At 33.5% G+C, this 18,202-nt stretch overlaps 1 protein-coding gene across 1 annotated transcript in view; it reads left to right on the plus strand.

Moving 5' to 3' along the window:
• Positions 1-18,202, plus strand: part of LOC127455163 (1-phosphatidylinositol 4,5-bisphosphate phosphodiesterase beta-2-like) — a 55,161-nt gene that overhangs the window by 27,862 nt on the left and 9,097 nt on the right. Inside the window, exons 17-30 of the mRNA XM_051722808.1 lie at positions 424-508; positions 642-766; positions 3,125-3,276; positions 3,429-3,593; positions 3,723-3,822; positions 6,103-6,207; positions 6,317-6,372; positions 6,573-6,651; positions 6,888-7,277; positions 10,958-11,132; positions 11,316-11,442; positions 16,586-16,650; positions 16,849-16,872; positions 17,038-17,083. Coding sequence (XP_051578768.1) covers positions 424-508; positions 642-766; positions 3,125-3,276; positions 3,429-3,593; positions 3,723-3,822; positions 6,103-6,207; positions 6,317-6,372; positions 6,573-6,651; positions 6,888-7,277; positions 10,958-11,132; positions 11,316-11,442; positions 16,586-16,650; positions 16,849-16,872; positions 17,038-17,083 — 1,694 coding nt within the window. The remainder of the gene's footprint in view (positions 1-423; positions 509-641; positions 767-3,124; positions 3,277-3,428; positions 3,594-3,722; positions 3,823-6,102; positions 6,208-6,316; positions 6,373-6,572; positions 6,652-6,887; positions 7,278-10,957; positions 11,133-11,315; positions 11,443-16,585; positions 16,651-16,848; positions 16,873-17,037; positions 17,084-18,202) is intronic.

Below are 18,202 nucleotides of genomic sequence, written 5' to 3' on the forward strand. Positions count from 1 at the left end.
TATTTTTTTAAATACATTTGCAAAGATTTCAAACAAACTTCTTTCACGTTGTCATTATGGGGTATTGTTTGTAGAATTTTGAGGAAAATAATGAATTTAATCCATTTTGGAATAAGGCTGTAACATAACAAAATGTGGAAAAAGTGAAGCGCTGTGAATACTTTCCGGATGCACTGTATGTGCGATATTTATGATAAAATGCATCTGAATTCTTTTTACTGTATGCAAGTTTTTACAATGTAAATATGACACTTAATTTCCATCTTTAAAAATTGTGAGTTTAATAATGGACATTTATGAGGAGGATATAATGGATTATTGCATAGTAGGAATGACCCTGTTGTTTGCTTATTTTTGCTTATTTCTAAATGATTCATACAGTACTAATCTGATTTCTTATCATCTATTTTTGTCTAAATATAGAAAAGAACAAGAGTTACGTGATCTCTTCATTTGTGGAAACCAAAGGAGAAAGTTTAATCGCTAAGAGCGCTGTGGAATGGGCAGAGTATCCTTTCATAGCAATTATATTTCTACAAATGACTTCTTAACTGGAACATTCTTAACAAGCACATTCACAAGCTAAAAACAGATGTATTTACAGTATGGATGTCAAATGTTTCCTATACTGCTGATTGTAGATATAATAAGAGGCAGATGAGTCGTATTTACCCAAAAGGAACCCGTGTTGATTCTTCAAACTATAATCCTCAGCCGTTCTGGACCGCAGGGTGTCAGTTTGTGGCCCTTAACTACCAAACTATGGGTGAGACACTTATGTTTGTTTCAAAAGCCAACTGATGCACTCGTGCACAAAACACAAAAATATTCACTTACGGCTGCATATCATATTTATTGATATGTGTCTGTGAATATAAATTATTTAATTAAATTCTTCATTTAGAAACTTCATGAAGTGTTTATATGTAATAGTGTTTACAAGTGTCATTTTTTCTTCTTGTGTGTATTCTGTGCATGCCAGTGTTTTTGTGCCATACATTTTACATCAATTATTGAATTATCAATTTTAAAATGTAATTTAATTTAATTTAATCCAAGCACTTTTTTGTAGCACAGTGCAGTGTTGTTTGATTATATAAACAATTCACGCGTAAAATCTTTTGCATAATTTTAACAGCATTTTTTTTCGTGTGTCATGTGTGAACAGGGCCCATTTTATTTTATACATTATAAATACATAAAATATAATTATTTTATTTTATTAATAAATATTATTAATTTAATAAAATAAAATAACAATTCAAAAAACAATCAAAATATCCAAATGTAGCATCTAATAGTAATAATAGTATTTATTCTTTCTGTGAATATGGTGCAGTGTTGTTTTATGTCCTGTCTATATATATACAGTTTACATACACCTTAGCCAAATACATTTAAACTCAGTTTTTCACAATTTCTGACATTTAATCATAGAAAACATTCCCTGTCTTAGGTCAGTTAGGATCACTACTTTATTTTAAGAATGTGAAATGTCAGAATAATAGTAGAGAGAATGATTTATTTCAGCTTTTATTTCTTTCATCACATTCCCAGTGGGTCAGAAGTTTACATACACTTTGTTAGTATTTGGTAGCATTGCCTTTAAATTGTTTAACTTGGGTCAAACGTTTTGGGGAGCCTTCCACAAGCTTCTCACAATAAGTTGCTGGAATTTTGTCCCATTCCTCCAGACAGAACTGGTGTTACTGAGTCAGGTTTGTAGGCCTCCTTGCTCGCACACACTTTTTCAGTTCTGCCCACATATTTTCTATGAGATTGATGTCAGGGCTTTGTGATGGCCACTCCAATACCTTGACTTTGTTGTCCTTAAGCCATTTTGCCACAACTTTGGAGGTATGCTTGGGGTCACTGTCCATTTGGAAGACCCATTTGCGACTGAGCTTTAAATTCCTGGCTGATGTCTTGAGATGTTACTTCAATATATCCACATCATTTTCCTTCCTCATGATGCCATCTATTTTGTGAAGTGCATCAGTCCCTCCTGCAGCAAAGCACCCCCACAACATGATGCTGCCACCCCCATGCTTCACGGTTGGGATGGTGTTCTTCGGCTTGCAAGCCTCATCCTTTTTCCTCCAAAAATAACGACGGTCATTATGGCCAAAAAGTTCAATTTTTGTTTCATCAGACCAGAGGACATTTCTCCAAAAAGTAAGATCTTTGTCCCCATGTGTACATGCAAACTGTAGTCTGACTTTTTTTATGGTGGTTTTGGAGCAGTGGCTTCTTCCTTGCTGAGCAGCCTTTCAGGTTATGTCAATATAGGACTTGTTTTACTGTGGATATAGATACTTGTCTACCTGTTTCCTCCAGCATCTTCACAGGGTCCTTTGCTGTTGTTCTGGGATTGATTTGAACTTTTCACACCAAACTACGTTCATCTCTAGGAGATAGAATGCATCTCCTTCCTGAGCGTTATGATGGCTGCGTGGTCCCATGGTGTTTATACTTGCGTACTATTGCTTGTACAGATGAACGTGGTACCTTCAGGTGTTTGGAAATTGCTTCCAAGGATGAACCAGACTTGTGGAGGTCCACAAATCTTGGCTGATTTCTTTTGATTTTCCCATGATGTCAAGCAAAGAGGTACAGAGTTTGAAGGTAGGCCTTAAATTACATCCACAGGTACACCTCCAATTGACGACAATTAGCCTATCAGAAGCTAATTGGCTAATTGTCTAAAGGCTTGACATCATTTTCTGGAGTTTTCCAAGCTGCTTAAAGGCACAGTTAATTTAGTGTATGTAAACTTCTGACCCACTGGAATTGTGATATAGTCAATTAAAAATGAAACAATCTGTCTGTAAACAACTGTTGGAAAAATTACTCGTGTCATGCACAAAGTAGATGTCCTAAACGACTTGCCAAAACTATATTTTGCTTATTTTAAATCTGTGGAGTGGTTAAAAAAATGTGTTTTAATGACTTTAATGATATAAGTGTGTATATATATATATATATATATATATATATATATATATATATATATATATATATATATATATATATATAAAAATTTTTTTTTTCAATATTTCTTTTCTTTTACGAATTTTAGTGACAGAGAGTTGAGGTTGAACCTGTCATGTATTTGATTCTACAGATTTCCCTATGCAGCTGAACATGGCTCTATTTGAGTATAACGGTCGGACGGGTTACCTGCTCAAACACGACGTCCTGCGGAGAAGTGACAAGAAGTTTGATCCGTTCTCTGACAGGATTGACACTGTTATTGCCAGCACGCTCACAATTAAGGTAAACTTATGAGTATATTATGTTCTAAAAGTCACAAAACTCAGAAATACCGTTACATTAGTGGGTTTATACATTGGGGAGTTATGGACCAAAAAGGCCTAAAACATGAAAATAGAGTTCTACAGTGAACTGTAACCTCTCATTCTGTTCAGATCTACTCGGGTCAGTTCCTGTCTGATAAGAATGTAAAGACCGGAGTCGAGGTGGAGCTCATTGGTTTGCCAAAAGACCCCAAAAAAAAGTACCGCACCAAATGGACTACCACACCAAACGCTATCAACCCTGAGTGGAACGAGGAGCCATTCGTCTTTGAGAAGGTCAGTGATGTGCAAAAACAGACAGTTAAAGATTAGCAGTTTAATGGCCCATAACATACTGTACATTAATGAGGCTTCATGAAGCTGATGAGCTGCTCTGAAGTTAAATGCTTCTGTGATGTTAATCAGATCTTGTTGCCGGAAATGGCTTATCTCAGACTTGTGGTTCTTGAGGATGGTGGCAAGTTCTTAGGTCACCGAATCATTCCACTCGACGCTCTTCAAACAGGTGAGACTGGCCATATACAGTACAAGGTTCTTCAATTGTTCTTAGCAGCACCAAAGTTTTTTGAGGAACATCAGGATGTGAAACCCTTTTGGATTTAATTGCAACTTCATTTTTAAAGCAAAACTTCATACAAAAATGAAAATTCTGTCATCATTTACTCTCATTCTGACTCCATTTTATTCTTTGAGCTGTTAGTGAGTGAGTGAGTGAGTTATGATGAATAAAAGTATCTTAGTTAGATCAAGTTGTTAGCTAGTTAGTTGGTAAGTAGTTAGTTTTGATTAATAAAATGATCTTGTTAGTTGGATCGAATTGTTAGCTAGTTAGTAAGTTAGTTATGATAAATTAAATGATCTTATTAAAGTAGTTAGTTCTGATAAATTAAATGATATTATTAGTTAGATCAAGTTGTTAGCTAGTTAGTTGGTAAGTAGTTAGTTTTGATTAATAAAATGATCTTGTTAGTTAGATCAAAGTGTTAGTTAGTTCTGATTAATTAAATTATCTTATTAATTAGATCAAGTTGTTAGCTAGTTAGTTAGTAGTTAGTTATGATTAATAAATTGATCTTATTAGTTAGATCAAGTTGTTAGCTAGTTAGTTGGTAAGTAGTTAGTTTTGATGAATAAAATTATCTTGTTAGTTAGATCGAATTGTTAGCTAGTTTGTAAGTTAGTTCTGATAAATTAAATGATATTATTAGTTAGATCAAGTTGTTAGCTAGTTAGTTAGTAGTTAGATATGATGAATAAAATGATCTTATTAGTTAGATCAAGTTGTTAGCGAGTTAGTTGATAAGTATTTCGTTTTGAAGAATGAAGTGATCTTGTTAGTTAGATCGAATTGTTAGTTAGTTAGTTATGATAAGTTAAATTATCTTATTAAAGTAGTTAGTTCTGATGAATGAAATGATCTTATTAGTTAGATCAAGTTGTTAGCTAGATAGTTAGTAGTTAGTTATGATTAATTGATATTACCTTATTAGTTAATCAAGTAGTTAATCAGTTAGTTATTAATGATAAATAAAATGATCTTGTTAATTCAAGTTGTTAGTTAGATAGTTAGTTATGATAAAAAATATCTTATTAATTAGATCAAGTAGTTAGTTAGTTAGTTAGTTATGATGAATAAAATTATCTTTAGTTAGACTGAGTAGTTAGTTAGTTATGATAAATTAAATGATCTTATTAAAGTAGTTAGTTAGTTAGTCAGTTTGTTCGTTCATTAGTTCTGATGAATTAAATTATCTTATTAGTTATATCAAGTTGTTAGCTAGTTAGTTAGTAGTTAGTTATGATGAATTAATATTACCTTATTAGTTAGATCAAGTAGTTAGTCAGTTAGGCAGTAATGATAAATAAAATGATCTTGTTAATTCAAGTTGTTAGTTAGATAGTTAGTTATGATAAAAAAGATCTTATTAGTTAAAGTAGTTAGTTAGTTAGTTAGTTAGTTATGATGAATACAATTATCTTTAGTTAGACTGAGTAGTTAGTTAGTTAGTTATGATAAAAATGATCTTATTAAAGTAGTTAGTTATGACAAGTAAAATTTACTTATTAATTAGATCAAGTAGTTAGTTATAATAAATCAAATGATCTAATTAGTTAGATCGAGTAGTTATTTATGATAAATAAAATGATTTAATTAGTTAGACAAAGTAGTCAGTTAGTCGGTTAGTTAGTTAGCTGTTATAATTAATAAAATGATCTTATTTGTTTGTTAGAGCAGTTAGGTTCAGGATGTAAACCCTTTTGGTTTTAATTAATACCTTCATTTTAAATAAATAGTTCACACAAAAACAAAAACTGTGTCATCATTTACTCTCTCATTCTGACCCCATTTTCTTTGTTCTGTGAAACACAAATGAGATCTTAATCAGAATGTCTAAGCATTTGTTTTCAATCCAAAGAAAGTTTACAGTATTCTGCCAGGCTCTAAAAAGGACAAAAAATGGGAAGATATACATTGAACAACTTAAATTTCAGTCTGTTCCGCACACACAGAGCTATAATAGCGTAGTGAACATTCTGCTAAACATCTACTTTTGTGTTCCACTTTTGTGAAGAAATAAAATAATATGGTTTGAATGACTTAAGTGTGCGTAAATTATGACAGAATAAAATTTTTGGGTGAACTATTCCTTTAAACACTCACACTTCTGATAATGTTACATGAGATGTATACTTTAAATGATGATTTGTGGTACGCGTTACATGTGCTTTTATATACATTATGTTATACCGTGTGTAAATGTGCAAGTGTGTGTTTGATTTGCAGGTTTCCAGCACATTTGTTTGCGCAGTGAGAGTAACATGCCGCTCATGCTTCCGTCTCTGTTTGTGCACTTTGAAGTAAAGGACTACATCCCTGCTGCGTTCGCTGGTACTCTCACTGTCCTATAAGCATACATTTACACTCATACAGCAAACGTCCATCCATTGAAGACTGAGAAACACTTGTGTGAGTGTTATTTTTTCAATGTTTTCTTTAGATTTCACAGATGCACTTTTCAATCCAGTGAAGACTTCAAAGCCACCAAAGACAGAGGTACAGTTTAAAGACAGTATATCCAGTCATACATACACATGATACAACATATATATTCAATCAAACTAGAAAGATATTAGTGTACTGTGAAGTGCAAGCAGTCTGAATGATGTACAGTCTACAAAATGGAGGCTTTTTTATAAATATTAAAATATGCCAAAGCTTGTCTCATAAAGCTCTACCTGTAATCTTGGTTCTAGAGTTCAACATATGTGTGTGAATATGAGTTACCTGCTGCAGATGGAGCCCCACCAGCTACCACACCCACACCTGCTGCAGGTAAATAACCCTGAGGTGCTTACATGCCTTACTTAAAATGCCAGGCCATGGTTTTTTTTGGACACTACAATACCTGGTGGTATCAGATACCATGATATACTATATGAATATGGTGCCAAAATATCAAAATATGATGTTAGATGATATCTGATACCATATCTTTACTGTATGTATAATATTATGTATTATTTATGTGATATTAATAATGATTGTCTTTCTTACTCTTGTATTTTCAGAATCAAAGGCTGAGAGTACAGCAGAGGGCGATGTTGCACCAGAGGAAAAACCAGAACCAGCCCCTGCCCCAGCTCCAGAACCCCCTAAACCTGAACCAGCTCCAGAACCCCCTGAACCAGAACCAGTGGCAGAACCCCCTAAACCTGAACCACAACCAGAACCAGCGGCAGAACCACCTCAACCTGAACCACAACCAGAACCAGTGGCAGAACCACCTCAACCTGAACCACAACCAGAACCAGTGGCAGAACCACCTCAACCTGAACCACAACCAGAAGAGAAACCAGAAGAGCCTGCTCCTGCTGAAGATAACAATGTGACAGAGGTCAAGACCACAGAGTCCAGTCCTGGAGACAAATCAATTGAGGAAACCCCATCCGATCCTTCAGGTGAGGCCTGTTCACATTGTCATGCTAAATGAAACTTTAAATGAGGTTTCAGTAGTACTGTACATTCAATTATTTAGATAGAAGTGAGATACATAACACCCAAATACCACCAAATAGGTACAGTTAGTTTGTTAGTTAGTTAATTATGAATAAAATGATCTTACTAGTTAGACTGAGTTATTTCATATTGAATTCAATTATTGTATTACTTAGAGCTTTGTTATAATTAAACAAATTGATCTTATTAGATTGAGATGCTAGTTAGTTAGTTATGGTCAATAAAATGATCTTATTAGTTTGACTGAGCTGTTAGTTATGTTGAATAAAATGATTTTATTAGATTAAGTTGATTGTTTGTTTGTTTTTGTGGTAGTTAGTTGGTTAGTTAGTTCATTTGGTTAGTTAGTTAGTTAGTTATGGTGACTAAAATTAGCCTATTAGTTAGACTGAGCTGTAAGTTATGGTGAATAAAATGATTTTATTAGATTAAGTTAGTTAGTTAGTTAGTTAGTTATGGTGAATCAAATTATCCTATTAGTTAGACTGAGCTGTTAGTTATGTTGAATAAAATGATTTTATTAGATTAAGTTAGTTAGTTAGTTAGTTAATTAGTTATGGTGAATCAAATTATCCTATTAGTTAGACTGAGCTGTTAGTTATGTTGAATAAAATGATTTTATTAGATTAAGTCAGTTAGTTAGTTAGTTAGTTAGTTATGGTGAATAAAATGATCCTATTAGTTAGACTGAGCTGTTAGTTATGTTGAATAAAATGATTTTATTAGATTAAGTTAGTTAGTTAGTTAGTTAGTTATGGTGAATAAAATGATCCTATTAGTTAGACTGAGCTGTTAGTTATGTTGAATAAAATGATTTTATTAGATTAAGTTAGTTAGTGAGTTAAGTTAGTTATGGTGAATAAAATTATCCTATTAGTTAGACTGAGCTGTTAGTTATGGTGAATAAAATGATTTTATTAGATTAGAGTTAGTTAGTTAGTTAGTTAGTTATGGTGAATCAAATTATCCTATTAGTTAGACTGAGCTGTTAGTTATGGTGAATAAAATGATTTTATTAGATTAAGTTAGTTAGTTAGTTAGTTAGTTATGGTGAATAAAATGATCCTATTAGTTAGACTGAGCTGTTAGTTATGTTGAATAAAATGATTTTATTAGATTAAGTTAGTTAGTTAGTTAGTTAGTTATGGTGAATCAAATTATCCTATTAGTTAGACTGAGCTGTTAGTTATGTTGAATAAAATGATTTTATTAGATTAAGTTGGTTAGTTAGTTAGTTAGTTAGTTAGTTATGGTGAATAAAATGATCCTATTAGTTAGACTGAGCTGTTAGTTATGTTGAATAAAATGATTTTATTAGATTAAGTTAGTTAGTTAGTTAGTTAATTATGGTGAATAAAATGATCCTATTAGTTAGACTGAGCTGTTAGTTATGTTGAATAAAATGATTTTATTAGATTAAGTTAGTTAGTGAGTTAGTTAGTTAGTTAGTTAGTTAGTTAGTTATGGTGAATCAAATTATCCTATTAGTTAGACTGAGCTGTTAGTTATGGTGAATAAAATGATTTTATTAGATTAAGTTAGTTAGTTAGTTAGTTAGTTAGTTAGTTATGGTGAATCAAATTATCCTATTAGTTAGACTGAGCTGTTAGTTATGGTGAATAAAATGATTTTATTAGATTAAGTCAGTTAGTTAGTTAGTTAGTTAGTTATGGTGAATAAAATGATCCTATTAGTTAGACTGAGCTGTTAGTTATGTTGAATAAAATGATTTTATTAGATTAAGTTAGTTAGTTAGTTAGTTATGGTGAATAAAATGATCCTATTAGTTAGACTGAGCTGTTAGTTATGTTGAATAAAAAGATTTTATTAGATTAAGTTAGTTAGTTAGTTATGGTGAATAAAATTAACCTATTAGTTAGACTGAGCTGTTAGTTATGTTGAATAAAATGATTTTATTAGATTAAGTTGGTTAGTTAGTTAGTTAGTTAGTTAGTTAGTTATGGTGAATAAAATTATCCTATTAGTTAGACTGAGCTGTTAGTTATGTTGAATAAAATGATTTTATTAGATTAAGTTAGTTAGTTAGTTAGTTATGGTGAATCAAATTATCCTATTAGTTAGACTGAGCTGTTAGTTATGTTGAATAAAATGATTTTATTAGATTAAGTTAGTTAGTTAGTTATGGTGAATAAAATTAACCTATTAGTTAGACTGAGCTGTTAGTTATGTTGAATAAAATGATTTTATTAGATTAAGTTGGTTAGTTAGTTAGTTAGTTATGGTGAATAAAATTATCCTATTAGTTAGACTGAGCTGTTAGTTATGGTGAATAAAATTATTTTATTAGATTAAGTTAGTTAGTTAGTTAGTTAGTTATGGTGAATAAAATTATCCTATTAGTTAGACTGAGCTGTTAGTTATGTTGAATAAAAAGATTTTATTAGATTAAGTTAGTTAGTTAGTTATGGTGAATAAAATTAACCTATTAGTTAGACTGAGCTGTTAGTTATGTTGAATAAAATGATTTTATTAGATTAAGTTGGTTAGTTAGTTAGTTAGTTAGTTAGTTAGTTAGTTATGGTGAATAAAATTATCCTATTAGTTAGACTGAGCTGTTAGTTATGGTGAATAAAATTATTTTATTAGATTAAGTTAGTTAGTTAGTTAGTTAGTTAGTTATGGTGAATAAAATGATCCTATTAGTTAGACTGAGCTGTTAGTTATGTTGAATAAAATGATTTTATTAGATTAAGTTGGTTAGTTATGGTGAATAAAATTAACCTATTAGTTAGACTGAGCTGTTAGTTATGTTGAATAAAATGATTTTATTAGATTAAGTTGGTTAGTTAGTTAGTTAGTTAGTTAGTTAGTTAGTTATGGTGAATAAAATTATCCTATTAGTTAGACTGAGCTGTTAGTTATGGTGAATAAAATGATTTTATTAGATTAAGTTAGTTAGTTAGTTATGGTGAATAAAATGATCCTATTAGTTAGACTGAGCTGTTAGTTATGTTGAATAAAATGATTTTATTAGATTAAGTTAGTTAGTTAGTTAGTTATGGTGAATAAAATGATCCTATTAGTTAGACTGAGCTGTTAGTTATGTTGAATAAAATGATTTTATTAGATTAAGTTAGTTAGTTAGTTATGGTGAATAAAATTAACCTATTAGTTAGACTGAGCTGTTAGTTATGTTGAATAAAATGATTTTATTAGATTAAGTTAGTTAGTTAGTTATGGTGAATAAAATTATCCTATTAGTTAGACTGAGCTGTTAGTTATGGTGAATAAAATTATTTTATTAGGTTAAGTTAGTTAGTTAGTTAGTTAGTTATGGTGAATCAAATTATCCTATTAGTTAGACTGAGCTGTTACTTATGTTGAATAAAATGATTTTATTAGATTAAGTTAGTTAGTTAGTTAGTTAGTTAGTTAGTTAGTTATGATTAATAAAACGGTTGTTTATCAGTCAGTTAGGTTGTTAGGTTAGTTATAATGAATAAAGTTGTCTTGCTACTTTGATCGAGTAGTTAGTTAGGATGGACAAAATTATCTTATTAGTTAGATAGTGTTGTTTATTTGTTTGTTAGCTAATTAGTTAGTTAGTTTGTTTGTTTGTCATTTGTTTTTGACAAGTGCTCACTGTAATGTCTAATTTCAGATCCACCTACTGTGACATCTGAAGAACTGCAGCAGCACAAGAACTTCCTGAAGGTCAGCAAGAAACAAGAGAAAGACCTCAAAGACATGGAGAAGAAGTTTCAGAAGAAACGAGAAGACCTGACACAGAAGTACAGCGAGCAGCTCAAAGCCTTGAAGAAGAATTCAGCCAAGAAGTAAATACAACATTAACACAGCTTTACTAGAACATATTCTGTGTTATAGATTAATGTTTTATTCTCTGCTCACCCCCTTGGGTTAACACGAACTTCCAACAAGCTTCTGTGCCATCTTAAGAGTTTTTTTGTTTTTAAGTTAATCTTGAGGAAGTGATGATGTTGTGTTGTGTGATTGTATAGGACAGATGGTTCAGATCCAGCTGAACAGATCACTGAAATCAAACAGAAGCTCAAGTCTGAGCTCCGAGCTCTGCTGGTTGACCAGTATGATCAACTGAAGAAGAAAAAAGAGCAATTAAATACTGAGGTAAAAACACCACAATCACTTTATCGGTAAGACCAACAGTACATTAGAATAGCTGCAAGGACTTTATCAACAAAATATATTCCCGAACTCTTTTATTCAATTTAGACTGTACACTGTTGAAAATAAATTTTCTAATTGGAACAGAAAAGAAAACCTTTTTATGTTTAACTTTTTAATCGCTAGTTTTTAAGAAAATAATCTATGTACTGACCCAGAAAACAAACCACTGATCTGAAGAAGCTCAACACATATTTAAGTGTGTTCAGGCTAATAAACACACTTCAACTGCATGACCAAACACTAAACTTTCATAAAGTTATATTAGCATGCAATGCTAATACATTTCTGCATGGATCAAAGGTCAATCAAGTCCTGTAATAAGGGGGTAAACCTGACCAGACCCACAACACTCTCTTACACTCCACAGTCACTTCAAAACCGATCACTGTTTGGGCAGCAAAAGAGACTAAAGCAAACCTCTTTGCACACATTTTACCCAGATTGATCACACTGTGAATTTGATGATAGTAGGTTGAAGGTTCTTCCACTGAAATCGGTCTGTGCTTACCGAAATTTGTATCACTGCTCCCAGTGGCCGATGCTGGATGTGTTTTTGAACGAATGGGCACATGTGCACTCCAGTTACTGGCTGAAATGTCCACAGGGTGGCGCCAAAAAAAGAGACAATACTGTCAACAAGAATGTATATTTTATAACCCTAACTCCAACCCTAATCCTAACCATCAGTGGCGTAAAACCCGTGTCTCTGAGGTTGTTCGCGCAACACACTATCAGTCGTGCCACAGGAAAAGGTAAACGCATTTGAATTGATGCAAAAATGTCTGATGTGAGATGATGCTTCTGAGTAACTCAGCAGAGTGGGGTCGATTTCAGGGCACATGAACTTTCGGAAACAACATACTGATTTCCTATGTGATCATGTTGTTTTAGCATGTCACTCTTCACATAAAGTTTATGCTCTAACATCTAATTTACATTGACTTATCCTGCATCCCAGTTTGCATACTATCCATATTAAATAGTAGGCAAAATAAGAATTTTTGCATCCAAAATCGTAGTATGCTAAAAATAGTATGCCAAACATGCCTGCATAATATACATTTTCTGATGGATTTTTGAAGTATGAATTTCTCAGTTGTAGAAAAATGCTGATTAAGGCTAAAGCTACCACATTAGTTCTAAAACAATAGACTGTTTAAGTTATATTATAATGCATTTTAAATAAATGTATTTAACTAAATGCTAACATTACATGCTAACACAAACAGTATGAGACAAAGGGCTTTTTAATGTTAAGACGTGGTAGTACAATACTATCGTACTACATACTCAAAACTGTGTTTTCCCATCACCAGCAAAGTACGTAGCAGAAGCATGAAGGGCTGTTACTACCGATTATTTTGGTAATCGAATAATCTAACGATTATTCTGACGATTAATCAAATAATCTGAAAAATTATTATGATAGAATAACAACAACAAAACAATTGTGCAAACAATATCTAAAGGATGTAGTATATACTGAGGATGAGTTATATTAATGATTATTTTATGGAGATAAAAAGGCATTTAAATTGTTTGTTGTTGTTTTACTTTCACTTACATGCAACATGGAATGCAATATTAACACTAATCGCATCATTGAGAGATACATGTTTCCACTCATTTCTCCTTCAGGTAAGCCAAAGTTTTATATTGTAGCTGTGTGGCTTTAACGACTCACGTTGAGTTTTGACTGACAGCATAAAGAGCTGCGACTTTATTCAGTAAATAAAGTTCTCTGGGTTCCCACACTGAGTTTCACCGTTGATAATGGCCATAAACTATAAAATGTTAATTGGAAGTGGGGTATTGCGAACTACTACAAAATTAATCATCATGAAATCTAATTTACAGTACATAAGGAAGAAGATCACATTTATATTTAAATGGTAATTAATTTACACAGAGCGGAACATAAATTACAACCTGCAGAAAATAACCTTAGATCGAATGGATTCAGTCAGATTTACTGAGCAGAAAGTGTTTGTGCATCCGTCACTGCGAGTGTAACTTTATTCAAGTCTGACGGACGATTTTGTCATTAGCACCAGTGGCGCAGATTTGGCTTGAACATTGGGGGGGTTGCAGCGTGAAGCATTTACATGTTTCCATTAATCATGGTATAAATATTGGGGGGGGGGGGTTGTACTTGTTTTGATTATTGGGGGGTTTACCTCCCCCCATCCCCCTGGAATCCACGCCCCTACATTACATTATTTTATGTTGCATCATAAAAGCCTATATTGCAAACGATTGAGTAGATAAAAAGGTTTAGAGTTCATTCCAATGTGTTTTTTGCTGAGTGCAGCATGTCCCACGTGGAAATGGTTCACCTTTTCTCACGCATCTGGATGGGTAGCACCGCAAATCGCATGTGTCTAGTCTGTGAAAGTCTGCATTTCCGAAGTGATGTTATGGTTTTTCAGGTCCTGCACTGTTTTTCGAATCTAAAGTGAAGCACTCTCACACAGATGATGCCTCTTGTCGTTATGTGTTTGGACCCTCATCCGTGAACTGCATCACTTCTGCCTTATTTTCGATTTGTCGATACGGCAATTTTGTAATCGAGGAATTTTTTTTTATCGAGCAATCGAATTAGATCGAGTAATTTTGACAGCCCTAGAAGAATGTAAATTTTACGCAGCCTAAAACAGAAATCAACATTTTAACATGGTGTGGTGGTGGCGTAGTCGGCTAAAGCACATACCTGGTAATCAGAAGGTTGCTGGTCCAACCCCCACAGCCATCACCATTGTGTCCTTGAGCAAGGCACTTAACTCCAGGTTGCTCCAGGGGGATTGTCCCTGTAATAAGGTCACTGTAAGTTGCTTTGGATAAAAGCATCTGCCAAATGCATAAATGTAAATGTAATGTTTATTCTGTGTTATGTAATAGAATCGAGAATTATTTTGTTCTGAAAATATCACGATATTATACATCAGAACCGACAAGTCAAAAGGTATGTGCAAATTGCAGGATATAGTTCATTATACATAAATTCAACTATATTAGCCAACCCTTTATAGAGTTATTATATTAGCCAATCAAATATAATTAGATTTTATTACATTAATGATAATAATAACTAGATACTGTAGGTAAAGTTTGTCAAAACAAACTTTGATGTTGGATGTTTGACCTTGAAAGAAAGTTTAAAATAGATTTTTTTCTCCCTTTTTCTCCCCAATTTGGAATGCCCAATTCCCAATGTCCTCATGGTGGTGTAGTGACTCGCCCAATCCGGGTGGCGGAGGATGAATCTCAGTTGCCTCCGCATCTGAGACCGTCAATCCGTGCATCTTATCACGTGGCTTATTGAGCACGTTACCATGGAGACATAGCACGTGTGGAGGCTTCACGCTATTCTCCGCGGCATCCAAGCACAACTCACCACGCGCCCCGCCGAGAGTGAGAACTACACATTATAGCGACCAAGAGGAGGTTACCCCATGTGACTCTACCCTCCCTAGCAACCGGGCCAATATGGTTGCTTCGGAGACCTGGCTGGAGTCACTCAGCACGCCCTGGATTCGATCTCGTGACTCCAGCGGTGGTAGTCAGTGTCAATACTCGCTGAGCTACCCAGGCCGCCAAACTAGTTTTAAAAGTTTGAAGATTAATAGTTATACAGACATTACAGTAGCTGCGTTTCCATCCAACTATATTTTCAAAATGCGCATAAGAAATCCTGAATAGAAGCGCTTTATGTGAACAAACTCTCAAAATTAGTATACAATTTAATGCACTAGGAAGAAGTGGATTTTCTAGAGATTTGCATTAGTTAAAATGCGCATTAAAGTGATAGAAATGGCTTATTCACATGAACGATGATGTCATGACCATTTGTAAAATGCGATGGCAATGCGCTCGTTGGATGGTATAGGTGTGCGAGAGCTTGACATGGCTCAACGAAAGGCCCGAACATGGCACACAATTCTTCAAACGTAGCCCTGAGTAGACGAAAGTGCTTCACCCACAGATCGTCATTAAAGTGGGTCCTAACAGTCCACCAGAACTGTTTTGAGCGCGGGCGCTCCCAGGTATGTGGAGACTGTCGGCGATTGGGAATAGCCATCTGAGCCCTCATTATGTGAGCTATTGCACTTATTCTGAGACGTCTCCTGGCAGCATTTAATAACATAATGTACAACTGCTTTATTACAGCAAATACAACACTCACCGAAGCAAAGAGGTCGTTCAGCTGCTCCATGAGAAAAAGGCAGGCTCCGTCAAGATAATGCACATTTTTGATATTTCGCATTTTCTTTAGTCGACTTTTCAGTAATGTGCATTAAAATTGCGAAACATATTGATGGAAATGCAGCTAGTAAGACAAACCGCATGCTGACTAGCTAGATAGTCAGATAAACTGTCAGATTGAGAGGTATGAAAAGCAGATCAAAGGCCTTCTGTAGGTTTGTTTACATTTTACTTTTTGACAGTCAGAGTTTAAATTAAACGAGAATTCCGTTGGCCCGTTTGCACATTCCGTCAATGTAAGTCTATGAGATTTTTCAGATATTTGATCATCTGCTGTACGAAAACCGTATGTCCGATCCATAAGGAAAGATACATCAAACTATTCCAGAAGATTCTGAAGGTCTGTGCCAAGTTTGGTGGATGTAGCTTCAAAGCTCTTGGAGGAGGTTGTGTTAGAAATGTTGGTCTCGGTTTAGGGATTTTCAAAAAACCCTAAAGCAAGTTTGAAGAATAACAGTATTAACAGCTTAACGAAGCCAACACAATAATACATTTAATTTACTGTATACAGTGCATTTCCAAAGCTCAAGGACATCTGACATTCTGAAATTTTAATAAGTACAAAACATCAAAAAGATGTTGACAGGAAATGGACAGAGAAGGAAAATATTTGTGATATTTGTTTTTCATAAAGATGTCATAAAATCATAAAACACAGCTAGCTATTTCTTCTTGGAACTGACAGGAAGTGCATGTGTTGATTTGGTTTTGTACGGCAGCTCGGCAGAGCACAGACCGGCTTTAAAGACCAGCTGGTGTTCTGTTCTTATATGTGTAAGTGACACTTCCTGTTTCCTGTTCTGTATTTCCTGTGCGACAGCGCTTGACCAAACTCCTGGAGATGGCCACAGAGAAACACAGCAGCGAACTGAAGACACTCAGCAGGTGTGTGTGTGTGTGTGCATTTATACGGTTTGCTTAATTAATTTTTTAATTCAGTGGATCAGAAATTGCCCCTGATAAAGGTCAAACATAACCATGAAAATCAATTCCAGGGGGCGAATATTGCCTATTAATGAAAAGTTGATTTGAGTTAATTTGACAATCTGTTAAATCTGTTTCTTCTCTTTTTTTTATTTTCAGTGAATTGAAAAAGAAGAGAGAAAAGTGAGACATGTACACACATGCAAACACATGCATCTCTTTGAATACAGATCTCAAACCCTGATCAATATGGTCTGCAGTTTTATTCAACTTTAGATGTTTGAATAAGCATTTGTTATTTTTGCATGATCATTTTGAAGAACAAATGCTGATGTTTCTGTTTTTCAGAATGAAGAAGAGCAAAAGTTCTGATCAGCTTGACAATGACGCTCAGGTAAAACACACCAAACGAACACAATACCTCCTTTACCACAGTGAGTGAACATGCTGAGCACATGAGGAAAAATAGACGGATGGCAACTCAACGAGATTTGAGTGCAATTGAGACGAGAGCCTGTAACCATATCGATGGTTGGAAACAAAGCTGTAATTTTGGTTTGGTTTCAACAGACGTACACACAAAGATCAGGGCACCCTGACTGACATGTGCGCTCTCTCTCATTTATAATGTTTACAACAGGTGAAAGATTGAAACATGTGCGTTCTGACTCAGTCACATTTGTTGAGTGATGACTAATCAGAATTAATTCACATTTCTGTTTATTTCATTCACGGGTACATTAATTCAAGAACTCAACTGCTAGAACACGATATCATTCAGGGTTAAGACATAAAATTCAAAGGAAATGTGTTTAGTTCACCCAAATACAACAATTATATATTAATTTACCCATCCTCATGTTGTTCCAAAAATCTGTTTTCTTACAAAAGCTGATATTTTGAAGTACGTTCTCGCTGCTTCTATACAATGAAAGTGTTCATTTTCAGTTTTATATTTTTAGTCATAAAATTTTTCCTTTTAAATTTAGTATTTCATCATGTCATATTCATTAATTTAAGTCGATCTGAATCTGACTAAAATGGCATATCATTGTAGTCGACAAAAGTATTTAAGTAGATGATAATGTGCAAAATAACAAAAACAAATCAAACTGTAACAGATAAAACTTGAATTAAATATTCAAATATTTTGAAAAATGCATCAAATACTTATTATAATTATTTAAACATGTATCAAACGTATTTAAAACGAATATAGAATGTTTAAGGTGTAAGGTTAAACAACATAAAAAAAACTGTCCTGAAAACCGTATCTCCAAAAATAATGGCATATAATGACTATACTCAAGTATTAGTTGCTTTTTATAAGTTTTAGAAATTTAAATCAATTCTTTCTAGATTTATACATGTATAATACAGTATATATTATATACTGTATATACATATATATATATTAGGGCTGTCAATCGATATTTTTTTTTAATTGAATTAATTACTTGGTGTGCCGATTAATCGAATGAATCACAATTAATCGCATATTTAAATATTTGCT

Source organism: Myxocyprinus asiaticus, chromosome 17, assembly GCF_019703515.2.
Source record: "Myxocyprinus asiaticus isolate MX2 ecotype Aquarium Trade chromosome 17, UBuf_Myxa_2, whole genome shotgun sequence".
Lineage (NCBI taxonomy): Eukaryota > Metazoa > Chordata > Actinopteri > Cypriniformes > Catostomidae > Myxocyprinus > Myxocyprinus asiaticus.